The sequence below is a fragment of the Lepisosteus oculatus genome, chromosome 28 (genome assembly GCF_040954835.1).
Source record: "Lepisosteus oculatus isolate fLepOcu1 chromosome 28, fLepOcu1.hap2, whole genome shotgun sequence".
Classification (NCBI taxonomy): Eukaryota; Metazoa; Chordata; class Actinopteri; order Semionotiformes; family Lepisosteidae; genus Lepisosteus; species Lepisosteus oculatus.
In genome coordinates this window covers 4,631,555-4,659,109 of record NC_090723.1, presented here as the reverse complement: position 1 = coordinate 4,659,109, position 27,555 = coordinate 4,631,555, and the positions used below count along the sequence as shown (strand labels likewise).

At 43.5% G+C, this 27,555-nt stretch overlaps 3 protein-coding genes across 4 annotated transcripts; 2 read left to right on the top strand and 1 right to left on the bottom strand.

The window, feature by feature from the left end:
- On the top strand, positions 1-5,249 carry LOC102686591 (coenzyme Q-binding protein COQ10 homolog, mitochondrial). Its single transcript, XM_069185669.1, has 5 exons — positions 1-311; positions 2,589-2,744; positions 3,508-3,700; positions 4,151-4,252; positions 4,647-5,249. Exons 1-5 carry the CDS (start codon positions 208-210, stop codon positions 4,818-4,820), a joined length of 729 nt encoding a protein of 242 aa, XP_069041770.1. The 5' UTR covers positions 1-207; the 3' UTR covers positions 4,821-5,249.
- A 5,484-nt stretch (positions 5,250-10,733) lies between these two features.
- Positions 10,734-20,013, top strand: mlx (MAX dimerization protein MLX). 2 transcript variants are annotated; one of them, XM_015361931.2, is made up of 8 exons: positions 10,734-10,825; positions 13,028-13,067; positions 13,796-13,885; positions 14,637-14,746; positions 15,522-15,624; positions 15,827-15,926; positions 16,660-16,861; positions 17,460-20,013. In XM_015361931.2, exons 1-8 carry the CDS (start codon positions 10,784-10,786, stop codon positions 17,514-17,516), a joined length of 744 nt encoding a protein of 247 aa, XP_015217417.1. In that variant the 5' UTR covers positions 10,734-10,783; the 3' UTR covers positions 17,517-20,013. The 2 variants fall into 2 exon arrangements, with proteins under 2 accessions (XP_015217417.1, XP_015217416.1); XM_015361930.2 differs by having other exon boundaries at positions 14,598-14,746.
- Positions 20,014-20,439: 426 nt separating this feature from the next.
- On the bottom strand, positions 20,440-27,047 carry psmc3ip (PSMC3 interacting protein). Its single transcript, XM_006638134.3, has 8 exons — positions 26,715-27,047; positions 26,199-26,299; positions 25,518-25,607; positions 24,708-24,819; positions 23,637-23,782; positions 22,349-22,402; positions 21,638-21,697; positions 20,440-21,524 (listed from the first exon to the last, which is right to left on the bottom strand). Exons 1-8 carry the CDS (start codon positions 26,737-26,739, stop codon positions 21,468-21,470), a joined length of 645 nt encoding a protein of 214 aa, XP_006638197.1. The 5' UTR covers positions 26,740-27,047; the 3' UTR covers positions 20,440-21,467.
- Positions 27,048-27,555: the final 508 nt, after the last annotated feature.

Here is a 27,555-nt window from a genome sequence, read left to right as displayed (position 1 = left end):
TTATCGACCAGGGTTTGCTGTACAGGTAGAATTTGTGGAAACGGCGACGTCACCTACTTTGGATCAAAGAGGACCGCCTTCTCCGTTTGACGTCATCACACTCCCCGAGTCACTTCCCATATATGGGAATACGCCGGACTTCAGCGGACTTCAAGCTGCAGGTACAGAAGGAGCAAGAAGCTGGAAGTTTTACTACCGTTTAGAAATATGCCGAGCAAAGCCGCACCTCTTCTGCTGAAAGCCCTGGTGGAATTATTGGAGGCACCTTCTTCCACAGTGCTTAAAAGAAACCCAGCCAGGAATAACATCAGGTAGGGACTTTGAATTTCATAGGTGCTTTTAACTTGCGGATAGGATTCAGTAGGTCACAATGATGGACCAAAATATTACTGTATTACGTGTTTGTGAATATGACAGAAAATGAACTTTTCGAAAGCTGTAATCGCTTTCGCAACACGTGCTCATCGGTCTGACCACTGAAGCTCATTGAACCTGGACAAACCGTGCAATTATTGCATGATCTGCAGGATATACGGGCAGCCGGAAAATCTTGTAAATCGATATTAGGTCATGTCGTATAGGCTGTGTTTGGATAAGTAGAAAAGCAGTGCGGTTTCCTGCTCACGGGAAACGGAATAAGCGATAGGGTTTTTGTAGCTTGTTCCAGTAAATCTGTTATCTGTGATACATTAAAGGAGGGTATAGTTCCCATCCAGTTGCTGAGGGGTCATAAGAAGGCTATGCAAGAAAACCTGGGGGGAAAATTAGTGTGTGTTCTTCTTTACCCTTAAACAATGAGTTAATTTATTATTAAATGTATTTATCCGCATGGCATTAGGATGGGAAAGTATCGATAACTGTGGGAAAACACGTTTCTCCTTTGTTAAACGTGTCCGAATGAATAGGCGCTGCTCCGAGCTATCGTTAAGGTTATTCTGTGTTCTCAAGTCCCCGTTAATCGGACGGTATTTTATTTTGACCGAAACTCTCCGTTGCGGAGGCGGGCAGAAACGGCCACGGTACAGGTGTGAAATGGTGCCGACCAACAGCAGAGCGCGATAGGAACAAACCCGTAATATATACTATAAATCCCGGGGTAACCTAGGAACAGATAACGATTCATAAAAATATAGTAAAAGGCGTTTCTTCCAGCTTTTTAGCACCGGAATGTCAGTCACAAGACTCGGTGGGGCCCCGGTTCGGTTCGGTTTTTCCCTGTGAAGACCAAGGTCTTAAGGCAAATTAGAAAGGGGGTTCTATATTCCAAGCGCTTTAATTTTGAAAGCACATTTTGGAAACCAAGTCTGATATTTTTCTGTACCCTGGATGCTCGCACATCTCTTACCCAATTTAAATTAGAGTTTGCATTTTTGAAAAATTAAAGTATCGTGTAATGGCGCATTACATTGGCAGGTTTTCAGAAGCTAAATCGAATTTTAGAGGGTTTAATTTGAAGCAGTTTCCATATTCTTTAATAGCCTACCCCCCAGTAAATAGCCTACAATTAATATAACAGAGAATTTGTGTTACACGTATGAGATGTGAGGCTCGAATATTTTTCTGCCCGCTTAACGTGGAAGGTCCCAACGTGTGTCGTGAGATTGTGACACTCTGGAGTTTTGAAATTTCACAAGCAGCTCTTGCTTGAACCTCAGATAAGAATGGAGTGGAAGGGGTAGGTAGGGACAGGTGATTAAACCATGTGCCTTTTTTTCACAGCAAGATGTTGGAAGCTGTAGGGTCAACAATGACTGTTTTAGTAACAATAATGAATGATATTAGAAGCCAGCAAAGGACAGTCAACGATAAATAAATATCCTGTCATGTTTCTTTGGGAATTGTCTTACCCTTTTCAGTGAGTATTATTCATTAGCCAAAATTATTTCTGCCTCCAACCATTGTTGGTTTGCTGCTCATGTTAGTCAGTTGGGTATTCTGAAAGCACAAGGCAGCAGGTGGGACTGACAGCACCTACAGTATCTGCTGTCCCTCCGGACAGGACACTAGTGATTCTCGTCCATCATCATCTCAAGGTAGACTTGAAACACTGCTCAGCTGCCCCAGTGATCGCTGCTGTTGGAAAGTAACCATATTCAGCTGAGCCAGGCTGGGTCTCTGCTCCAGGGTGCTCCAGTACCCGTGCTGGCTATGCTGTAGCTCTGTCTCTTTAATTATTGAACAGTGAGGGACTCCTGATAGCTGGTGCAGTATTCCCATGGGAAACAGTGAGGGACTCCTGATAGCTGGTGCAGTATTCCCATGGGAAACAGTGAGGGACTCCTGATAGCTGGTGCAGTATTCCCATGGGAAACAGTGAGGGACTCCTGATTGCTGGTGCGGTAATCCCACAGCTCTGCTTAGAAACAGCGGGGAACAAAGTGTGGGATTGGGATTCAGACAGCTGGTGCATGTGGAGGTATTGACGGAGGAGCTGGGCAGTGTGTTCACTCCATAGACCCATCTGATACAGCTGGTGGAACCTGGTGATGCTGTTGGTGTTAGTGATGCTGCACGGGAATTCTCAATTCCCCCGGAATTAGCCCTCGCACTGTGCCCTAACATTGCAGTTCTTTTCCATCCTTCCACAGGCACCTGGGCTCCTGTGGCATCCTGGCCAGCTGCCGTGCTAAGCTGCCCCTCCCCTCGGGGGGCGTGGCGGGTAGCCCACCCTGCAGGACCTTCCTGAACCTGGCTGCTCCCCTGTTGGCCCGCCGGATAGAGTTCTCCGAATCCAGGCTGCTGCGGTAGGTCCTGCTGAACTATGCAAAGAAACCGGAACAGCTCTATATAGAAAACATGTGAGCAGGGCTGGCAAAGAGCACAGGAGCTCCAGCTTCAGGGACAGGGTGTCCAAGCCCAGGAGTCAGTTTGCATCAGTGGGCAGGAAGCGAAGGGCAAACACTTCCTTGGGCTCTCAGGTCTTCTGGAGATCAAGGCCCGGGGGTTGTCTGTGTTCTCCTCGAGGAAGTGTGTCCTTGTTGTGCTGAAGCAAAACGTTTGGGCGATTGCCGGTTGCTGGCAGAAAGAAGAAACATTCAGATTTGTTTTTGGTTCTTTGTTGGTATTTTTCACATGAAAGGAAGTGAAGGTTCATGTTAAGTTCCTCTCCCCTGGACATGTGAAACAGGCTGTCCACGGCAGAGTGTTCTTAAAATCGGCTAGTTTCTTGGAATGATATGACCCTGCATCTTCTTTAACTGAGGTTGTTTCTGTTCTGCTGGAAGTCCCCAGAGGTTAAAATCTTTGCTTGTTGAACAAAATTGCTCAGTGTCAGTGAGAGTTCTTGTTATGTTTGGGTCTGCTCCAAGTGAGGCTCAGAATAGAAGCCATGCGCTTCCAACTAATGTTATTATTTGCAGCGGAGTTGTGTTTCTTAGCCAAACCATATTTTGTGAGATTTGTAGTGCAAAGGAAAGGCTTAGTGGGAAATTGTTCAATCGTTTTTTTGTGTCACTGTGAAGCATGTCCAAGCTAAGGTGCCCTCTGATTTTCCCTTGCTTTGTGCAGATATACCCCCGAGCAGATGTATAATCTGGTGGCCTGCGTGGACCAGTACCAGCAGTTTGTGCCCTGGTGCAAGAGTTCAAAGGTCATTAATAGGCACAGTGGAAGCCTAAGAGCGCAATTGGAGATCGGCTTCCCCCCACTGATGGAGAGATACACCTCTGAAGTCATGTTTGTTCCAAACCATCAAATCAGGGTGAGCTTCCACTCCTTCTTTAAAAACTCTCTCCCGACAAAACCCAAAAGACAGTGTACACTGCTGCCAGCTTTTTTCCTTGAACGGTGCCCTACGAAAGGCTGTGTAGTAATTGGCAGGAAATTGCCCTCGGAAGAGTTTGCACAAAAGAAAGTGCACAAAGTCAAAGACATACATATGGGAAAGGTTGAATCAGAACTCATTTCCTGCTAATTGTAAAGCTAACAGTAGTTGATGAGATTGCAGAGAGCCTTGACTCTCTGTAACCATTATTCCTGTTGCACAACAACCATTTGGTGCACTTAAGTAGCGCCATTAGTTAAACGGGCTGACAGACCTTGCCTGGGGTATGTAATTAAAGCCCTTTTCTGCGCCAGTGTTTCCTGGGAGTGTGACTGTGAATGGTGTGAACATTGTGCCAGCAGTGACAGGGCCATGTTTGTGTTGCAGGCCGTGTGCACAGACGGCTCTCTCTTCAGTCACCTGGAGACAGTGTGGCGATTTTTCCCAGGTGCCTCCAGTCAACCAGACACCTGCAATGTGGAGTTTTCTGTAAGTGTTCAATCTCTAATATGCTGTAGTAGCATGGTGGTTGGCACTGCTGCCTCGAAGCGCTGGGGCCCTGGGTTCAGTTTCAGACCCGGGGTGCTGTCTGTGTGGAGTTTGTATGTTCTTACTGTGTTTGTGGAAGTTTCTTCCCACAGTCCAAAGACATACTGTTAGGTTAAATAGCCCTGGTGTGAGTGTTTGTGCCTGTATGTGCCCTGCAATGGACTTGTGTCCTGTCCAGGGTGTATTCTGCCTTGTGCCCGTTGCTTGCTGGGATAGGTTTAGGCTTCCCCGTGACCCTGTGTTGGATAAAGAGGTTAGAAAATGGGTGGATGGCATTTTTCGTATAACCGATGAGCTTTAATTCTTTTTTTTCCTCCCCTCTCTTCACTTCAAGGTGTTGTTTGAGTTCAAGTCGCTGCTGCATTCCCAGCTGGCCACTGTGTTTTTCGAGGACGTGGTGAAGCAGATGGTCAGCGCCTTCGAGGGACAGGCCGCCAAACTGTACGGCCCTCAGGTCGCAGTTCGGGACAAGGAGGAGAAGGGGGCCTTGAGACGGATGTCGGTGTGACCTCTAACCCCTCCAGCAGGACCGCCCCCTGCCAACCTTCCCAGAAACACACTGGGCTGAAGAGCTGGTCTTCAGTTTCAATTTGTCCACTTTTTCTGTTGGACATCTACTGCATAACCTGTGTCACAGACCTCATTTTCCAATAATCTTATGTGCTAATTATTTATTTCTTTAGGTGTTTAATTTATTATTCAAAACATATACATATGTATATATGATTTCTTAAAAATGGTTTTATGATGAAAACCAGAGACACCCAGTTTTTTATCTTATTTATATGAATGATTTTTAAAGCCTGGCTTAAAATCTGTCTGAATGTGTTTGCAATGTGCAATACAAGTGGGATGTTTTTTTTTTCAGTTGCTAAAAATGTATATCTCCATTTTTTTATTTTGAGATGTTTATTTAAATAAAATGAAATGCATGTTTTTTAAGTGCATTTCTTTTTTTTGTTGTTGTTGGTTTACTACAGTTAAAACCATAGTTGTCCATTTGTTCGTGTTGAACAAACATTCCATTAAAACCCAGTGAGTAAATTGGGGATTCCAGTTTCTCAGACACCACTGTTCACTAACTCTGATACCACACACAGTATTATTTGAGATCATCAGGAGATGCAGAATTATCAGCAACTCGTACCAACAGCAACATCTTTATTATATTTGTATTATATTGGCAACATGTATTGTTCAAATCATTCTGAGATATTTTGAAATAAAATCTCATTCCCCAGACAAAATGCACTTTTTTTTTGTAAGTGCTCTGGTTTTTTTAGGTCAAAACCAGTTTTATCGGGACATTCCTATTTTAGATGTTATGTCTGATGATCTGGAACAAGCAGGTGTTCCATGCTGAAAAGAGAAGAAAAGAAACCCAAAGTTTCAGCTGTGGAGCCTTCCTTGGATGTGAAGAAGACTCCAGAGCCGAAACATTGAGTCTCTTTTCAGCATGGAATAAAGCTTTACTTGTTCCTTTGCAGCCTTCGCATGCTGACCCAGCCCCCTACTAGAACTACTGTCTAATGTTCTTACAAGTATAGAACTTGATTTTGTCCTGCCTTTGGCTTATCTAATTTTTGTGTCCAGCTACTTTCCAAGGCAGGGAGGAGTTCTCTGCAAGTACAGAATGTCCATAACACCTTAAACGTCAGCAGCTATATCATCTTGCAACTCACAACTGGCAGCCCACTGAAGCTCAGCAGGTGGGAGCCTGGTCAGTACCTGGATGGGAGACCTCCTGGGAAAAACTAAGGTTTCTGCTGTGAGAGGTGTTAGTGGGGCCTGCAGTCTGTATGGGTCCTAATGCCCCAGTATAGTGACGGGGACACTATACTGGAAAGAAAATAGGTGCCATCCTTTGATTGGGATGTAGAGGTGGTGTGTGGGAGCGTACTGGTGCATTTTGCCTGCTGTCGCATCACCCAGGTGGGGCTACACACTGGTGGTGGTGGTGGTGGCAGGGAGTTCCCATTACCTGTAAACCAGCTCTTTGAGTGGAGTGTCCAGAAAAAACACTATATAAATGTAAAGAATTATTATAAAATGCAGGATGACATAACACCGCAGTAAAGTATAGTCATCTGATTTGTTTAAACGCGTATTATACCATGGGAGTGCTGATGAATCTTAAGAGAAGCCTGCACAGTCTAGAACTCTGGAAGCTCCATGCCGGGGCAAACTGCACTTCATCACACGAGCCGCTGGCTGAAAAGAAGCCCTTGATTATCCAAAGGCCCTGCCACTCGGCAGCAACAGCAGCCATTTCCAGCCCCAGCCGGAGCTGATGGTGACGTGTCTGAAGACTTTGGACTGCTCCCTCCCTGTCAACCAGGCGCAAACCTGGAGCAGTGAACGCAGAGGCAGGTGTGTGCCACATGCTCCAGTGAGGGCTGTCATAGATCACCGGACTTATTTACAGTACGGCCTTATGATATGATTAAAACAGACATGCTAGCAACTTAGAGAACAGAGATCCCCACTACATAGACTTACATCAAACCTTTATTATTTAATCATAGGAAACGAAGCACTGAAATCAGTTATCACTACTGCAATCAGTAATCAGCCAATAATGATGATCATAAACATTTAAATAGACAAAAACATGAATAATCATAATAATCCTATGATTTAACCATTATTGTTATACCTTGAGGTTTATGACAAAAAATGTGATACTTTATTCAGAAATACATGAAATACATTAATCCTAACATCATTCAAGAATCACCACTACCCATCACATCACTGAGCAAGACTTACAGAGCCTGTGGGAAAGCTGGCAAAGCTGGCTGGTATAAAAGACTCTGTTCATTTTTAGCACTAGCATAATTGGCAACAGGACACGGACTGTAATTCATCATGAAACAAATAAATGGACAAGTAAGCAAATTAAATGCAACACATTCCCAAGGTCTGTGTGTGTTGTGAAATATGACAGAAAACCAAAGCACTTTTGGCACTTGGACTTCAGCCTGCTTCTAGCTGATCTTATTTTTACAGACTCTTCCGAGCTGAATCCTGGTATTTCACACCTGGAAACCACTGGATGGTGACCCGGCAGTTACCAGAAGTTTATCTTGTAATCGCGATGATCGCAGATTTAGGAAACATTTCGTAGACCACAGCTGGCTGTCCTGCCTGCCCTCACACGAACCCTTCCAGATTAACCAGTTGGATTAATGCCCCATTTACTGCTGGTGACCATCGCTGTGCTCCAGCACTGATACCCCCTGAAGCTCTATTTATACCCGTGGTGCGGGGCACGAGCGTTACTGATCTGCCTGGGACGATACAGCGAGCCTCCCAGCTCTCACATGCTTCTGGGGGCTCAGATGACAGCAATCTATCCCGAGGCAAGGGTCCTGCCAGGGGAACTGCAGTCACGCCCGCGACACTCTCCTGTATAAAATAACTCTGGCACTCCGTGGTGAAGGCAGAGTGAGGTGCAGTAACAATAAATCATGCTAAAATGCCGTAAATTATAGAAATGTATTTTAAGGAATGTACATCTATGTCAGAGCAAAGAAAAGCCCCTGGTATAAGCATGTTAATAACATGGGAGATTGCAAAAACACTGTCCAGATGTTATCCGTGTTAACAGGGCATGCGTCATCATTATCCTCCTGTACCGAACATAACCTGTCATGGCCAGCAGAGTGGCTTGGTAGTTGATGTGACAGTAGATGTACATCTCCAGGGGTCGATTCTGACTTTATGCACCTGGCTGTGTGAAGTGTGCATGTTCTTCCTCATGCTCCCTTTTGAGTTTGCGATGAGTAATCCAGGTACTCCCAATAAAATCCGGGAACGGCCTTGATGTTGCCACTGTAAATTGGTGCTCGGTGCTGGGGAGGTCTCAGGACTGAAAGTGAGACTGTGACTAGTGATGTCTTCTCCCAGGTCTCCTGACACAGCTCTTTTGCGCAGTGGGCCTGGAGCACCCCTATGAGCTGTAGAGGGTGGGGACTCAGAGGTGAGACAGTAACAGCAGTAAGCAATTACTGCTTACACTGCAGCTAGCATTTCTCTTGGTCCACTATCTGTCACAGTGGTGCTTCTATTAACAGGAGGCCTGCTGTGATACCATAACATTGAAAGGGAGAAGCCACTGCTCTGAAAATCTCAGTTTTACAATTAGAAGAATGTGTCTATGATCTGGGTCTTCTGTGAAGACGATGAACATTGGACTTGAAAATATTGGTTTTTTTGTAGAGCGGGGGAGAGTTTGAGTGTCCTGGGAAAGGAAACGCTGACCGCTTCTCAAGAGAACATATCTCCCTCTCTTTTCTAAACACTGCAATCCAGATAGCCTTTGATATAATCCACACTCAATTTAAAATGGTAACAGGGCTGGGCTTTAACTTTGTAGTCCTTAAAGCCAAAAAGAGCATAAGTATAGCGTAGTATAGGGTAGTGATAAGTATAAGCTGTCTTTAAGCAGTGGGTGTCAGGTTTCAAAAGCAATGATGTGTTAAAACTGTTGAGTGGCGCAGGCAGTACAGGTGGTAGATTAGAGATCAGGGTGAATTATATTTAGCCTGACTTTGTGGGTATGAGCCTGTGTCTTGTCCCATGTGCCAACTGTGATGAAGATTCTCCCAGCACCGACGCAAGCTCAGGTGCTGCTGGGATAGTGTTGGCTTTACTCAGCCCAGGTTCTCTTGAGCTGTCTGACGCCGGGCCGACTGTCCAGTGATGAATAGCTGTATGTATGGACATGTTGGAGAAGCATGTCCAGATGTCTCGTTTTTTCCCAACCAGACGTCTTTAAGAACCAAGTCCCCAAAATAATTTTAGACTGGTAGGGAATGTCAGCAAAAATTATGTCTTATTCAATTTAATAATATTAAGCCTATCAACCCTTATCACTTCATAGAGAAAATGTATTTAAGAGGATGTTAGAACTGACTTTTGTTAGGTGGATCCTGAAATGTGATTTAATTGACCAAGAGTACATGAAATTCAGTGGTGCTCTTTTTCCTCTTTTATGCAAAAATATAATTTTAATTTTGTCCAAGCAGCATTTTGCCATTCCTGTTGGAAGTCTTCTTACAACATGTGTTATTCACTGTGTTTGAAGTATCGCCGTTAGAAAGTGTTCGTCTGTGCAGTTCTGTGCTACTTTATGAATTCCCTATATGGGCGACATGGAGAACGGAAATCATTTTCATGGAGTTTCTTATCTAAACTGGGAGCAGTCTGGAAAAATGTCTTATCTTACATCAACCCCTGCCTTCAGAAGCAGCTCTTTCAAGCAGCAGGTCTGGTCTGATTTCCGCTGGCTCCTGACCTCAGTGTATTCATCTTGATTAGTAGCTATTATCTCACACGGCACCAAGAAACATCCCTACCAACAGATACAGAGATGGAGAAGTGTGCTTGGAGTAGCCAGCACCCCAACATGTGCACATATTTCACGTGCCTGTCCTGAGGCACTGGGAGGAGGGAAAAAGCCAAGAAGATTGTTGTGAATTCCCTGAAGGCCAGACAAACTTGAGAGACTTTAACGAGCCTGGTTGGGAGACCCCCACTTTTTTGGTGGTTGGGTTGAACTTAATTTTCATAGCCTGTTGATAGCATCATTCATATTTAAAGGAGAAAGCATCAGTGTACTGTTGAGAAACATTGTGGTCTCCATTACCCAGAAAAGCTTACTGTCCACAGGTCTCAGCACAACATCTCCGATACAGGAATGTGGGAGGGGGGTGGGCGATCTATTATTATGAATTAATTATTAATGAATTATTATTACTTAAGAGTCAGTGTCTTATTGTTAGTCTTATTGGTTGGACTTTTACCATAGGAAAGTTCTGCTGCTCTCTTCTGGTGAAAGGTAGACACTGCAGAAACAAAACTCAAACCTCACTCACACAAGTAGACTTGAAAAATTAAAAACGCGCCTAATTGATTTTTCGTTGAGTTTTTTAATATATATAGGGTATTTTTCTTAAAAGTCCATTCCTAGGACAGAATATCCATTACTACACATGTAGTTCGTCACATGCGTTAGCACGCGTAGGCTGCAAAGGAAAAAGTAAAGGTTTATTCCCTGCGGAAAAGAGAAGTAAGGAAAAACAACGTTTCGGCTGCGGAGCCAATCTACTGTATGAACTGGCTTCATCACTCTATTCTCCTCCCCACTGAGAGCTGATGTGTGGGGAGTGTATTGGCGCACTATGGCTGCCGTCCCATCATCCAGGTGGGGCTGCACACTGGTGGTGGTGGAGGGGATCCCCATAACCTGTAAAGCGCTTTGAGTGGAGTGTCCAGAAAAGCGCTATATAAGTGTAAGCAATTATTATTAATTACTATAATTATTCTTCGGGTGTGGCCCCACAACCGAAACGTTGCGTTTCCCTCTCTTTCCAGCAGGGAATCAACCTTTACTTGTTCATTACTACACTCGCGCCCTAGAGGGCGACCTTGCTCTCCTTCCCGTGATGCTCCGGCGTGGTTTCCAAGATGACGGAGCCCAGTACTTCACCGGAGGACCCGTGGAGCAAAGTAAGCGAAACAGTTTATTCCTCAATACACGTGAAAGCAACACAAGAATATTTGGAAGATTTCCCCCCGCCACGTCTAGAAAGGCAGCGACAGCTAACGTAGCGCTGTCTGTAGCGTTCAGACACCGCACTGGCCGGGGAAAAAAATACGATCAAGGGTTTTTTTTTTCCTCCGTTACGCTACTTGTTATTGTCATGAAACATAACTTTCGTTTTTGAAGTCTTCTGGTTTCTTACGTATTCATCTTTAATGCATGCATGTTCTACTTGTATTAATTTTTCGGAGCACTTTCTAGAACCACTCAGTCCGCAGTCCTTATTCTAAACCTGTGCAGAAGTTACTTGGATCGATGCACTGTACGTTAAGGACTAGGGATCAATAATAATGATTTGCTAAGTAGACGTTGTTGTCCGGAGCAAATGGGACACAAACGGGAATTAAAAAAAATAGATGTTTTCTTTTTGTTTGCGACGCCGGAAGCTATAGGCTTTTGGAGAAGAAGCCAGCTGGTTTCCTTTAATGGGCGATCTTAAAAATGCACGCTTTTGAAACCAAAACGCGACTCGAATCTCTCTTAGGCAATGGCCGCATGTTAAGAAAAATACAGAAGGATTTTTCACCACTATGAAAAGCTACCTGTTATAATTGTCTTTTGCTGTTTCCCGTTTTAGGGGGTATAGTTCATAGTGTGTGACTTTGGGTCGAGTTGAGTTTATGTCCCGAATTTGGAATTGTAGTAGTGAGGTTGTTTACACGCACAATCTCCTGGTTCCAGTACGGCAGACGTGTTCAGTATCCGTGGGCACACACGGAGGTTAACATTTTGAAGGTACTCTGCTGCATTTCCCTATTTTTCACTTAATATAAATACTGGTTTGTCCGAACGACTACCCTTTGTCACTGGAAATTAAACATTCAGTTTCCGATCTATAAATAGAACAAGACCAGCCAGCAGTGGCTAAGTGATTATCAGTGGACATAAAGTGAATATAAAAAAAATAGGTTTGAATTGCGAGGTATGTATATAGCGCACAATTCAAGCTAATCCCTAAAGGTGTAATATGCTACGCGGGGATATCCCACACAAATATTGCATTGAAGTTTAATAGCATTGTAAAAGTTTAAAGAAAACATTGGTGGGAGTATACACGCCCCGCCCTTGGCTACTTCCTTGCGTTTCAATTGGCTGTTGGCATTCGCTCATTTGCATGGGGTCGTAGGATTCTGGGATATTGGGGTTGTGGCACAATTCCGCTTTCTGGTTTCGCCCTGGCGATTGATGGTGCCGGAAAATCCTTTTGTTTAAGAAAAATATTAACTATAAAGTAACAATATCTGGGATGCAAAATTAAATATTTTATTTTCTAGGTTTGCAAATCGGCCGCTGTCTTAAACGGCGTTTGTAAAGTTCACCCTTCATTTTTCCCGAAACCAGAAAAGAAGAATGAATTATTCTAGTCTTTTTTTATCATTACTTTGTGGTTTTACTGATTTTTCGACGTTGTAGTCATTTACTGGGTGCACAGCTCAGTATTTGGGAACTTATGCTTCATGAATAGTTTTGTGAAACAATATTTCTGTATGGTACCGTATATAATTTATATTAAAAACACAAGAAAATAACGAGAGAAGATATAATTGAGGTTTATTAGGTGTCTTCTAGCAAAATGAAATGAAAATTTTTTAAATTATTAAAAAGCATTCTGTTTCTGATTGTGAAACACCAAGCACAGCTGAACATATCACTCGTGGAGATGACAGAAGAGGTAGTGATTTTTTTCTCTCGGTGTGGATGAGATTAGAAACCAGTTTTTGCTTAACTCTCTTTATTTTTTCAGCAGTTTTGTAATCCTTACAGATACCTTCTATTTAAAAATTCAAAAAAGAAGTATGTATGAGGTATATACAAGGTAGAATGTTCCTTTCTACTTTGACGTAGATTAATATGTGTAGATCAGCCACCGAAAAATCCCATATAAATGTATAGTTGAGTTTGCAACATCAATTGTGAAAAGACCAAGGGGGGTGGATACTTTCTAAAGGAACTGCAGCATTATGTATCTAAAACTCCTGCTCTACATTTTCCTCTGCAGAGGCTGACACAGCATGTCAATGGAAAAGACAGCTGCTTGGTCAAATTGCCCCTCTCAAGCTGGTTATTAAAATCTCTCGTTTTGTTTCCTTTTCACTTTTTCTCTGCAGCAGCCGGATCCCACCTTCGCTGACAATGGACTCGACCCCTGTAAGTACTCTTGCTGCCTGTCATCTCGAGGTCGGTGGTGGTTGTGTTGTCAGGAGCCCTGCCGTCTCTGTGCCAGAGCAGAAACCTGCCTGCCCGCAGATCTCTCGGGAAGCCAGTGGAGACACGGGATCCGAGGAATGGGTAGGATGGTGGCAGAATCCGTAGGGAAGAGGGGGCAGGGTCTGACTGGGTCAGCTCTGTGAACTTTTCTGGAGGTCATTTGTATTTTTGAAGTTGGTCAGACAGTTAAAAAACTGGAACCGGTAAAGGTTTATCCCATGCTGAAAGGCAAAGAAGAGAGGTGGAGTTTTGGGTGTGCAGCCTTCCTCGGGTGTCCAGAAGGCATCCGAAGACACCTCCTGCCTTCTGACGTTCGAGTTCGAGTGGGTGGCTAGCCGCGCATGCTGATGTGGCTACCTACTTGAACAATTACAAAATTGTATGTTTTTTTTCTTTGGTCTCTTTCTCTGTTTGCCCAAACAACTGAAATCTATTTTAAAACGATCCATCTTGAGATGCATGACGTGTGACAGCTCTGCCTGAGCGTTGGACATTTTGAAAACACCCCTTATGCTTAGAAATATGCAGTGGAGTGTTGCTGTTTTCGTTGTGGAAGGTGTTTTTCGGGTGTGTCTTCAGTGAGTTTTAAGTTCCATCGCCCTTTAACTGGGCTACATGCTGCAGCTCAGTCGTGTGCACAAGGAAGTGACCTATTTTATTTTTTTCAGCTTTCTTTTCGGACAGTGCAAGGATTGGGAGTGTTGTTTCCAGAGCTAACAGCATTGGTTCCACAAGTGCCTCCTCTGTCCCAAACACAGGTAAACCTTAGAGAAAGCATCTTTATTTAAGCTGTAAGGCAAAATCCAAAGCCCTAACTTGGCCAGGTGTATTGTGTTAATTGGGTTCCTGGTGTGGGTGTCGTGATGGGGCAGTGGTTAGCGTCGCTGCCTCGCTGTGCCCGTCCAGGGGGGTATCCTGCCTTGTGCTTGGATAGGCTCCAGCTCCCCCACGACCCTGAATGGGATTTAGAGGTTAGAAATGGGTGAATGCAGGGTTTCTTGGTTCAGTCCTGACACAGGAAAGGCCTCAGCCTTTCTGAGCTGGGCCGAAAAGGTTTGCCCGTGTACCTCTGGAAGCTGTGACCTGCTTTTTTTTAAAAAAAAATTGTTGCGGCGGTTTTCAGCTGCCAAAACACAAAGTACATTGGTGCTGAAATGTAGTGTTCTGGGTACTGGGATCTCGTTTCAATGACGATGACAGCGCATTTTAAGGGACTTTCAGCTAAAGTTGAATGAAAAGTACGGTGCAATTATGAAAACGATTCAATTAAATTAAAAAAGTTCTAATTGTTGACTTGAGCATGTTATAACTGGATAGATTTCTCCATGGTAATGTTTTGTTTGTCACCTGGCCTTGGAAAGCTGTCATATTTTATCCTGTGTGTTTTGTTTTCCTGCGGGATGGCAGTGTGCCTACCAACAGGGCTCTCATCCCATTGTTCCTCTTCCTGCGTCTGTGTTCTCCCTGTAGCTGATTGCATGACAGACAATGATTGTTCTCCAACTGCAGATGACGAGGACAGCGACTACAGACACGAAGCCTCCTACAAGGAGTCCTACAAGGACCGGAGGAGGCAGGCCCACACGCAGGCAGAGCAGAAAAGGAGAGACGCCATCAAGGTAGTGCAAAGTGCAGCGGAGGCAGAAAATGGCAACATGTTTGAAAAGCCCTCTCAGTTCTTGTGTGATGATGTGGAGGCTGTGGACAGGGAATGATCAGGGTAACTGGCCCTGGTGTCAGGCGCTGATCCAGATCGATAGAGAGATCTTGTTTGCTAATGATAACAGATGGCACCCGTAACCACAGTTGGACCAGTTATGGTTTGCAAAAGCACTCAGACCCAGTAGCTTAGTGAATGGGTTTTGATGCAGGGATGGCTATGAAAGGCATTATTTCATTTTTGCATTCTTTGATTGTAGTAGAATGAATCAGATTAGTTTGCCAAGTGTAAAGCACATCTGATTCCAAGCAGTTATGCCATTCTCCAGATATTTGTTTTTAGCAGGAATGTGGTTCATTGGGAGGAAGAGTAAATGCGTTGATTTTTGTGTAATTGCATGTTGTGGGCTGACTTCTAATAATGCAGTGAATAGACCTTTTCCATATATAACTGAAGAGTTGCGATTATAAAATGTTATAATTGAAGAATATTGATGCGATTAAGTCTAACAATTAAACGCATGGACATGTGTGAAGATTTCCTATTCATCACAATCAATCATCATCAACATCCAAACTAATCAATGCACAGCAGCATGAAACATTCATCACCTAAGACAAGTACCAAACTGAGGAAAATAAAAATATTGATGTACTCTGATTGTCGTCTCTTTGTTTTGGATGTGTTTGTCACTGTTAAAGATCTGTTTTTTCTCCTCTGTTCTTCACACACAGAAAGGCTATGATGATTTGCAGTCCATAGTCCCGACTTGCCAGCAACAGTCTGATTTTCCCATAGGATCGCAGAAAATGAGCAAGGCAACCGTGCTGCAGAAGAGTAAGCACAAGAAATAGGAATTTTTCTCACGACACTCTTCCAGTCTCTGGCAGCTTGCTTTAAGCCATTTTATTTACAAAATGAATGCACAGTCTTTCTAGAAGATGGCTTTTATTCTCTTACTGCATTTAACTGATTAAGTATGATAGTGCCATTCCTGCCTCCAGCCTGTGACTGTCTTGCTTGTGTCTGCTCTCTACAGCAATCGACTACATCCAGTTCCTGCACAAGGAGAAGAAAAAGCAGGAAGAGGAAGTGACCACGCTCAGGAAGGAAGTGATGGCGCTGAAGATCATGAAATCGTAAGCCTGCTTGTTCGACAGATTGAAGTCATCCAGAGCACTGGGAACAGAGACGGGGTGGGGTCTTGGAGCCAAGGCAGGGATAGGGCAGGCATTAGGTGACTGGGGCTTTTTCTCAGCTCACAGTAGCAGCTCCTGTAAATTCCCAGGTATCTGCAGGTTTGCGGATATGCCCCCCCCTGCAGTCAGTGCTTGGCCCCCTGAGCATGGTGGGTAGGTCAGAGGGGGTCTTTCTGCACCTCCTCAATCTTTCATTGCAGATACGCAGTTTTCTCTCGGGGCTAAAAGGAGCACTTGACGAATCCATATTGGGTGGGCTTCAAATGCAAAGAAAAACAAGATACAATTAGAAAATAATTTCAGACTTGATTTAGCACAGTAGTAACATTTGCTTCTCTACTAGTTTTACCTTAAATTTAATTAGTTAAGGTAATTAGTTCATTTTTCCTTGGGTAGTGCTTGCTGAATGCAGATTCACTATTTTCTTGTCCCTGGGAACAGAACGGATGCTTACTTGTGTTTCAGTGGTTCATGACTTTAGTAACAGCTTAGAAATCAAGAGCAGAGTTGGAGGAAAATGCATCGCTCTGTCGGTTGATGTCTGTACTGTAGATGCCGGAGGGGGACTCGCAGGGTGGAAAATGGCGATTGGCCTGGCAGCGCGTGTTTGAAGAGGAGGCGAGCGTGGTTCTCGTCCCCATGTCTTTTGCTGATCTCTGTCTTCCTGGCTCAGGAATTATGAACAGATCGTGAAGGCTCACCAAAACAACCCCCAGCAGGGCGACGAGCAGGTGTCGGACCAGGTGAAGTTCAGCATATTCCAGAGCATCATGGACTCCCTCTTCCAGTCGTTCAATGCCTCCATCTCGGTGTCCAGCTTCCAGGAGCTGTCCGCTTGCGTCTTCAGCTGGATCGAGGAGCACTGCAAGCCCCAGGTAAGGGGACTGATGGGGACGAGCCGGGAACACAACGATACACCGCTGCACAAGGCAGGGTCCCACTGCGCCCTAAGCCCGTCCTCCAGGACCGCACTTCTGTGACGTAGAGCAGGTGTGGACTTGGGGTGCATGAGCATACGAGTTGCACCGTTATAAAAAGTATCTTGTGACGCCCTTGCACGACTCTACTAGTTGATTACGGCTTGCGGTCTAAAGGTAAACTGTGCAGTACCTCTCTCAGTTTATTCAAAGCTTTGCACTGTTAAATACTTTCTTTCCATCTACAAAATACACCGCAGGTAAACAAATATTCATCAGTCAAAATGTGGTGATCAGTTAATGAAATGTTAGCTTTAACTTACACTTTACACTTTGTACCTGGAAAACATGAAAATATGAACCTAAAGTGACTTCATGAAACTGTTCATTTTTACATAAAATGTTAAGTAATTGAAGTGTTCATCACGTACAGTGGAGGTTAGTTACAGATCTGGAATGCAGCTAGCAGGTTTCGTTCACCTGTAATTGTCTTTTACACCAGACTCCTGGGTTATGGAAGAGCTCTGAAGATAACATGACTCATTTTCTCCGACAGACCCTCCGTGATTCTGTGGTGGACGTCCTCCAGCACCTGAACACTCAGTTATACTGACTGAGCACCGTCTGGCTCCCACGGAGCACCGCAGCTCGCTGGCTCTGCACGGCGACCTGACCCTCGGATCCACCCGGGCAAGTTAAAAACACACAGCTGTGGAAAAACATACCCCCCCGTCATGGAGATGTCAAACACCTTCTCTTGTTGTTGTTACTGCCTTAAAGGAAGCTTTGTCTTGGAGTTATCCCTATTTATTTGATCTTTTCCTCTTTACTAAATATTTCTCTTTGGAGCTCCAGGCTCTATATTGTTTAGCACTAAATAAAAGGATCTGGCTTGCTTGTTTATAAATTCGAACCATGGCTTCAGTGTTAATTTGTAGTGACTCTATGCCTCTACTGAAATCAGCTATCTTTATCTTGGCTACAGGTTAATCTGAACTCAGAAATTGTCTAAATGATTGGTCAATCATTTTTTTAAGAAAAGCATTCTGGTTTGCACAAGTTTGTGTATTCTTGTTTGTGAACTTTTTTATTAGCTTTTTTTTAAATGAGTGTGGTTTCACAGGCTGTTTTAATGTAGCTTTTATAAATGGAAGCTGTTTTGTTTCCTCCCAGGATGTCTGCCAAATACCAGTGTTTTGCAAATGTAAATCCGTTTGTTAAAGCACCGGTTACTTTAGCAGATACTGGGCATAAAATGTAAATATGTTGTATATAGAAATACACAGTATTCTGTGCAGCACTGTGGACCAGTGGTCGGGCTGTGGTTCTTCACACCAGAGGATCATGGGTAGTGGTTACAAGTGCTCCCTGAGCACTCCTGAGTAATGTACTTTACTGGCTAGATATTGTCAATTAGAATTTCTTCTCTGTTGACCTGTCTTATTAAATTAAAACGAGGTAGTTAGGGTGAGGTGGTTCCTGGTTCTCGTTCCTTCCTTGTATCAGTCCTTGATCTTGAGGTGAGGTGATCACTTACATGATCTACTACGAAAAACTGATGTCTCTTCTTTTTCTCTTATTTCGGCCTCATTTTCCCCCTTATTTTGCGTAAACTTCAAAATGAGTTTGATATTTTTGCATTTTTGGAATATTGACAGAAATTGTTCAAAAAACAGAATAGGTGCATCTAAATACCTGTTGTGAGTGGCTTTTTTTGCAAAGATTGTGTTGCATGTCACTCTGGTTCAGATAAAACTATCTGCTGTAAACAGAAATTAGTTTGAATGCATCACTCCCTGCAGAGGTGTGAAGCTTAGGAGAATACAGTTGAACTGGATTGTCAGTGTTTCTCTGTGCCAATCTGGTGTGCCAGCTCAGATTGGCACATGCCATTTGTCATGAAGTGAAGATCTGCCAGATACACTCCAGGCTTCAAATGAGTAGCTGGATAGTTCATGCTTAGAAAATATTTAGCAGCAGACATGGGTTCAAACGCATTAGCAAACATAGTTTAAATGTTTTTTGATTTTGTATTTCCCCATGTTAATTGAGGTAAAAGTTATCGATCAGCCTTAACAACCTCCATCCTTTCAATTTAGTCAAACCTGTTCTCTTTCAGTTCTGACCTGCTGCCAGCAGAGATCAAGGAGGTCCTGAATAGGTACCTATCTCTCCTCCAGACCAACCCCAAAAATGCTCGGGATAATGCGTGTTGAGTGGTAGGAGGAGCCTAGGAAAGAACCTGGAACCCCCTAATAACAACGTCCTTTACTTTACACACAAATAACAGAAGTGCTGATAAAAAAACTTAATCTGTTTTCGGATGTCTGTCGCGCGCACTGCTGTTTTTCATTTGGGATTTCTGAATGTCAAAAAGAAAGGCATTACAAAATAAGAAAAGAAAACATTCTTAGCGTTTCATATCTCATTTTGCTGTATGCACAGTGTAACAAAGTAAGCATTCGTCTTTTTCTATGTGTACTGTCTGCTAGGACATTTAATGTCAACTCCTACATCTGGGGTAGAAGTTCTGTGTTTTACACATGATTATAAGGCTTGCTGGTTGGTCTCTTATGTAGTGTACAGAAAGCTTTTTGTACAGTATATTGACAGCACTGAAGAGTGGGGAATTTTAGTCTAATTTATAAACTTTATATCAAATGAGCTGAGACTCTGGGCTTTCTTGGTCTCTTGGAATATATACCAGTATTTGAGTGTGACAGATGAATGAATTGTAGTATTATTCAGTTCACTGTGGAATTGTAGGATAAATGTAGACTCCCCCCCGATTTTCAATAGTCTGGTGGAGAAGGGTGATGAAATATGAGTTGTCATAGTATTTGTATCGGTGATGATTCCTGCTTCAACTTTTTCAGTGTAAACGTGAGTTAAGTGTGTGTGTGTTAGTAATGCAGTAGGAAAGGTTACTGCGAGAGGCCTGTGGCCTGTCTGGTAGTTGGTACTTATTTGAGCTGAGGATCTCATCCAGCTGTGTCTTGAATGCCTTTATTTTCTAGTTAATTCAGAAGCTAAAACTGAGTTTAGAATTCCTGTACTATCATATGGATTTGTTTTGTAAAACTAATTTCTATTAAAGCTGTTTTCATCTAGTAATGGTCTAATTTCAGCCACACTACTCTAGGGCATCTTTTTGTTTGCCACTAGTATCTTCTCAACAGGGGTTCTGGACTGGAGCTGCCTACCAGTTGTATTAATTCCAGGTCCCGATTAAACGTATTCTGTAGGCCTTGTGTGTCTGTGCGCCCTTCGCTTAACAGGAGGAGGAATTGTCCTTCCTGAAAAAAAAGATGTTTTCCTCCAGACTGGGTGTCTGAACTTGGAACCAAATTAAAAAAATTCAGCCCCCTGACCAACAGCAAAATACAAACATGTCACTAGGTGGCAGCATTCTCAATGGAAAGAAATGATGAAGGGCAGGTAGGTCCTTGATCTAATTCCATCACAAAGCTGCCCCCCAAACCATACAGGTCTTTATCTCCTTAGGCAGTTAGGAAGAACTAAACAACATTTAAAAATGATAGAAATTGCTTATTTTTATTTACATATACCACAGTCATCCAGAAATAAAGAACGAAAAGCAGAGCATACGCAGCAGGATAGAGTGAATGTTTGTAATCCTGTCAGGACAAAAATTAACAAGAAGCTACTTCCAATTTCAAATCATTTCAGAATCTCATGTTAAACCTAACATGGATCTTGCTCATTTTTCTCATATGCCTTAATAAAGTATCTATCTAATCATCGGGAGACCAGATAGGTCTGCCTTTGTCCTTAAAAATCCAGTCCAGGGGTTTGTCTACCTCTCAGACAGACACCTGCCACCCCAAGCACATACTGGAGCACACACACAAAGCAGAACAGGCCATGAGACCACAGGCTCTCCAATGGTGATTCCATACTTTAAATGACAATGGTATAAAAATATCTGACCCACAGTACATATGCTGGTGGTGCAAGCAATAAAAATGAAAGATCTTTCCTTCTGTGGGTATTTTATATCTATTGTTATCAAAATGCAGGTGTTTGATTTCTCTTTAATTTAAATTATTGATAACTATTATCAGGGGCACCATGACATTTATCTCACTGGGAAAACAGATTTGTCATTTATGTTAATGTAAATCTCTTCATGCAGTCAGAAGCTATTTAAGATTTTACTTTGGCTCATAACACCTTTCTGTTTTTTTCTGTTGACTTGTGTAATCACTGTGAAGCTCTGCATGCCTGACATAAATTATTCTGATCTTAAGATTCTTAAGCTATTTTATAAACAAAAAATGTGACATAAAGGCACTGGATGTAGGAACCAGAACACAGAGTTGAAATTAACCGCTTCCTGGTTACTGTAGACCTATAGTTTAAACTGAAATGAACGTGCAACAGCACTTCTCAGGCAATCGGCCTCGTCACTGGTTCTTCTCATTCGGGGAGTAAACTTGTACACCAGCACTTGGCAAAAAAAATCAAAACCATCGAACTGCGGGATGCGATTCCATTCCTCCGGAGATGGCCAAATCCAGCGAAGACGGCTTTCACACTCCCATCAGGTACTAGGCATGGTAACTTTACAGTCTTCATCCGTCTCCACACCAACCTCCTCCTAGGCAGCAAGTAAAACCCACACTTTACTGTTAAAGTGCCAGAGATAGACAGAGCTGCCTTGTTACACGCAAATGTCATGCTAAAGTCTGGTGAAACACTGAAACTGCTTACCAGAAACTGCTTTTTGCTCTTTGGGTATCCCTCCAAAATTGCATCCATCATATCGTTTGCCTTGGAAAGAAGAAAAAGTTCAGAATAAAAAAAAAACAGTTTAGGACAGCCTCCCTTTTTAAAGCAATTATTTTAAAAGGAGGTACTGTTTTCCACTGTAAAAGTTATAGTACTTTTTAAGGAAAAAATCACAGCTCATTTAAAATGAAATCTTATCAAACTGATATTATCCTCTGAAACTGCAATAAAACTACAGAAAGTAGGGCAGCACTCTGCAGAAACTGGGTCAGCCCTGTCAACACCCATTGTTCTTGTAAATACAGGGACACAACGAAGTCTAGCAGACAAAATTTTAGATTTTTTAAATGAAAGCAGATATACCAGCAGTCTCGGTAGATTTAATATTTAATTATACCCAGGTCCTGACTACTTGCTCATTAAAGACACTATGGCACTGTTGTGTGTGAGAGAAGGGCTTTTAACACCAGAGGACTGTCTAATATGGCCTCCCTAAAACTGCCCCTTAATTATTCACCTTCCCGTTCTCTGCTGTGTCTTGGATCTGCTCTATCATTTAAAAATCGGAACCGGATCACACTTCTAGCCCAGGGGAAAGTCACTGCAAGATGAGAATATGTGCCTAACATTTTGGAAGCCTGCTAACATTACACTGCTCTTCCATCTGATAACAAAAGAAGAAAGAAGCATTACCAGTCTCTTTCTCTTCCTCCACTCCTTGATGTACTGACTCCTCTCACTGTAAACCTGCCAAGCGAAAGCAGCAACGTTAAGCACACAGTGAAGAGTCATTTTTCACACATCCCCTGTAACACATTCATCAAAGATCAGCTGCAGATTTCCATATCCTTCATAGTGGGGCAGAAAGGAGCTGGCCAGCACACCTGCAGGCAGGAATGCCATGGATAGGTGCAAGCATTAGTTTTGACCATCCTTTTCTCTAACATGGCTATTCACCGATTGATCAGCAATGTTACACTCTTCTGTGCTTTTTGAAAATACCTATTTATCCTGATGGTATGTTCTGGTGGATTAACTACTTCAGGATACAGAAGGATAAAACTTCTGCACACTACGGAGCAGGAAATATTAAGTATTGGTATAGCTGTATTTGTTCCTGCCAGGATTCTGAAGGTATATTTCTTCCAATATACCCCCAAACCTCCAGTGTTTGAGGTCAGTACTAAATTGGGAAGAAATCGGCAGTAGTAATACGCATGAGAGAGACCAACATCTTGGATGACTTTCCACAGATTATAAACATACCACTGTAGTTCCAAAATGTCTTAACTTGCTTAACTTAACTTGTTCACAAGTATTGGAAAGCTGTAACATCAAAATTGAACCTTTTAGGAAGAGTAAGATGTCCCTTTCAATTAAACAGTGCCCCTTTAATTCAAATGTGTTATACTGATCATTTCAGACATTTCTTATTTGGTAACAAATGTAAAGTTACTTGTATTAATGCAAGTAACTGCATTTCTTTAAACAAAAGATTCTCTTCAATACATTTCTGTCATTTAATTGTAATCTTTGTCAATAAAGGAGGAAAGATCTTCTGCCCCATTCTGTTGACAGTCTTGTTCCAATTTAGGGTTGATTTCAAATACCATGTCTGCGCTAGGTTGGAGTTGGGCTCAAAACAGAATTCTGGAAGGTATGTATTACACCCACCGTTAATTCACTGGAGCTACAGCAGTCAGCTGAGTGTCTCGAATAAATGTATGTTAACCAAGACTCCAAACTTAAAGGTAAAAGTCTAGAAATGTTTTGTAACACCTGAGCTAGTGCAGAACCTCACTGCAGATTCAGGATTCCAGTACATTCAAGTGGAAGTTTAGGATTCTAGTGAGTAGTTCTGGTGCGGGTTCATTCAGGTATGGACTGCAAGTACTAAAACTCAGTAAGTACTCAGATTTCAGGCAGAGAACCACTTGGAGACTATGGTCCCAGAAAGACAGGTTTATACCGGACGGCTGACCTTCTCTTTTTCCTCTGGCGTGACGTGGTTGGTGGCCGATTTGACCTTCTCCAACCTCTGCGTGTAGCCGGTGCACTCGCTTTGCAGCGCCTCGATCTCTGAGATCATTTCCTGCGTCGTCAAGGAGCTGCTCAGCTCCCTGAGCTCTGTGTCAAACATGGAACGCAAAAAAGGTGACAGAGTGTGTCAGGAATTCTGGGATGAGAACACATGAAGTCACGCTTTGCACAAATATTTCACCCAGTAGAGACCAATGCACAACATTCTCCCTGTAACAGCTCAGAATTGTATTCGGGGCAATGCAAACAGACCACGTTTATTGCAGCAGCGATAAACAAAGACACAAGGGTAGCCAAGACGGTGCTTCACAAATAAGCCCCCGATATGCTTTTTTTCTAGGAAAAGTAGGACCTCAGTCAAACACTAGGTTCACCAGACACTCAGCAATACACGTGAGCTTAGCTGAACCTCCAGTAGGGTGCAGTTCCTCCTGCACAGCTGCAAGGATCACATTCTGTAGCATAAGAATACCTGAAACTGTAAACCAAATCATCTATTAACAGCAGCTGACACTTGCTCATCGCTGGGATGCCCTCGCCGCGTGGCTTGGCTTCCATTATAACTGTCGTGAACTGATCTGGCTGACGTTTGTAGCCCCACTGTTTGTCAGTCTGAAACAATTTCAGAGCTGCAGAGGTGGAGCCAGTGCAGAAAGACTGGGGCGACAGAAACAAGAAGGTAGGAGTTTTGAGACAATGCACTCAGGTGAGTGATGTAGTCCAGGGAATCGTGGGATCTGTAGGCGAAGCCTAACTAGGTTGCTCAGAAATAGTGTGGTCCTGCCTTCATGGATGTCTGGATATAGCAAAAGAGAAGGAATGGGAATGGGCAGCAGGGGTCTGCTGTCAGGAAGAGCAGAGCAGACAGGAGAATATGAGCAAAAAGGAGTGAGGGATCAGGGTGACAAACAGATCGGAGCAAAAAGACAGGACTCCTGAAAACGCACGGTGCTGAGCAAACCGAAGCACGGAGGGGCATGACGGTGCCCAGCGCTGGAAGGACAGGCCCTACCTGCCTCCAGCTGCCTGCAGCTCTGCTGGAGGGTCTGCACCCGCGAGTTCAGCTCCGAGATCTGCCCGTCCATTCCCTTCAGCTCCGTGTCGCTCACGTCTGCGAACTGCGACTGCAGCGGCAAGACTCGCTCAGGCCCGAGGCAGTGAACCAGCACCACGCCTGCCCTTTCCGTTTCAACCCAGTTCTGACACACTTCTCCCCATGCCCACTCAAAACAGAGCAGTAGTGTTTACATTATAGCTGTACAGCCTACTGTCAAATAATATCCTGCCTGCTCAGCATCGGCCCCATGGTAGGGCTACAATATTTTCTTAATGCAGGGGTCTGAGTCTAAAATCATGAGTGGCCAAGCGCCTTCTGGCGTTTACTACACCTGAGCTGTGTTCAACAGTTGGCCTATAAAGTTAATTAACTGCATTATAGGTAATGCCTCTAACCAGGCAGTGAGGTGATTTATACATAATTGCATCTTTAATAAACCGAAAGTTGTGAGTAATTGTTAAAGATCCTGTAAAACCCTTTAGATCTATATATGCGGACCTAAAAGATCCAGGGGAATCTGCCTCAGTCAAGTTACCGCGTAGTTTCCTTCAGACACCCACATCTTAGACTACCAGAACTGACATTTAACTCCAAACAGAGCTTAGTTTTAGCCCCAGAATAAAAGCACAGCTGCAAAGCTGAGACAGTGTATTGGGATATGATGACGGGCTTTAAATTCAGACTCATCCTAACTATTACGGGATAATCCAAAGAGTGCATTACAGCAGTGGTACTGCAGGCAGCTCTAAATATACTTAAGCTCACCTGATCCGCAAAGTAGATCTTCTGCTTGCCATAGGCTTTCTCCCTTATCTTCCCCTGCTCTGCAAGCAGGTCCAGGGCTTTGACCACGGCCTGCAGAGGAAGAGAGAAATGGAACACGGGCAGGTTTCTCCATGCTGGCTTCCAGCGATCCATCTCTGGGCCACGAGGAGGGGGGGAGCCTGAGCCTGAGCCTACGCCAGTAAGCATCAGCTGCAAGGCCTGGTGTAAACTGGACAAGGTGCCAGTCCGTCACAGGACAGACACAGACACGTGCACACTCACGCCAGGGCCAGTTATCCCTGAAGCCAGTTAACACACACAGGTACGTTTTTGTACTTTGAGGGGAAACCAGAGCACCTGGAAGAATCCCAAGCGAGCATGGGGAGAACAGACACCCCAGGTCTGGAACTGAGCCCAGGGCTGCGATACTAATCACTGTCCCACCCAACTCCCAGTGCTCCTCCATGTGAAAAACAAACCACTGCAGCACAATACCAGGACTGAAAAATAATCTAGACGCTGCTGTATGTTGTGGTGTTTTATCTAATAATAATGGATATGTTCTCCATTAATAGTTCTCACAGTCCGCAAGTGCACAAAACATTGCCACTGCAGTGGACTGCAATAATGAGGAGAACATCAGTTACCGGAGCCGGTGCACATGTCTTATCGCCATCTCACCGTCTTTCCCAGGCCGTGCTGTTTCTGCAGGTTTCCGAACACGTCCTGAGCGCTGTACGGCCGGTTCTTCTCCGTCAGGTAAGTAAGGATGAGGGAAGCAGCTGAAAGGGAACACAAACACGTCTGCTTGTCAAACGATACACACATCGGAATTGCGTCAACAGGTTTTTAAATTGAATATTTTCACCAGGAGCCTGCATTTTCTTTTGCATTTTAGATCTATTCAAACGGACAATAAAATCTCCGGCAAATTCATGTTGTCATTCTAGCCATAAACAAAGGCTTCTACATTGAGCAGTGTGAAAAAGCTTTTCAGCTCAGGGCACAGGTACAGTACTTGTGTATGCCGGATCACCAATATGTTTAAATTCCGTGACAGTATGGCAGTGTTATGCAGATATTGCGGACAATATCCTCCCAAAACGTCTTGATCTCGAAAAGATGACGAGGCAGCCCCGCAACACGACAACCACAGCATCGGAAAAGTCGCTGTATTGAATATTCGTATCCACGTACCTGATGCATCTTTAGAACTGCTCATATTGGCACCTGTGCTCTAGAGGACCCTGGAAGGCGTGTCAATTGTGTATCACCCGAATGTCCTTGCTGTACACATCAGGTACAAATCAACAGCTGATGCCTTCTTGATCGTCGTCGCGCTGAATGTTAAGTCACACACACACACAAAAAAAAACCCCGATATATTTACGTTTGGTGCAACCATATAATAGTACGTGTTCTTCGACACAAAACCGAAAATAACTTCCTACAAAATAGCTTTTCTTCACAGAAAACCGTCCTAAGCGCTTAACTGTCGCGCGCAGCAGTGCATTGTGGGATAGAAAGGGGGTGTGGCCAGCAGCACTGTAAACTTCCGGTGGGCGGATGAGCAGGAGGTCTCTTTTATTTTTTAAATTTATTTTCGGTTTTGGCCCTTCGCAATCCAGGGCTAATCCAGGCATAGCGACATAGCGCAGTAGCTGTTGCGAAAGCGACGTTTAATTCAGAATAGCATATTAAAACGTCCAGTTATATAAAAAAAAACCTAAATATTACGTAACTGAATTATTAATCTCGGTGGGCTGATTTAAATTAGTTACGTTTATGTACCCCCTCTGCTTAAATCACCTGAAACCCAAAGACCACTTTATGTCATGTTAAGAAAAAACGAATCGAATATTTAATGTTTGGTGTCGTACGCAATGGGTAGGACATTGCATGTATGTTTTAACCTTGTTGAATACTGTGTTGGAGACCAATAAATAAATTATATATATATATCCACAGATTGACATGAATCCATTTTTTCCACCCTTTACATTTTAAGACAATTCAGTATTTTAGAATACAGTATAGT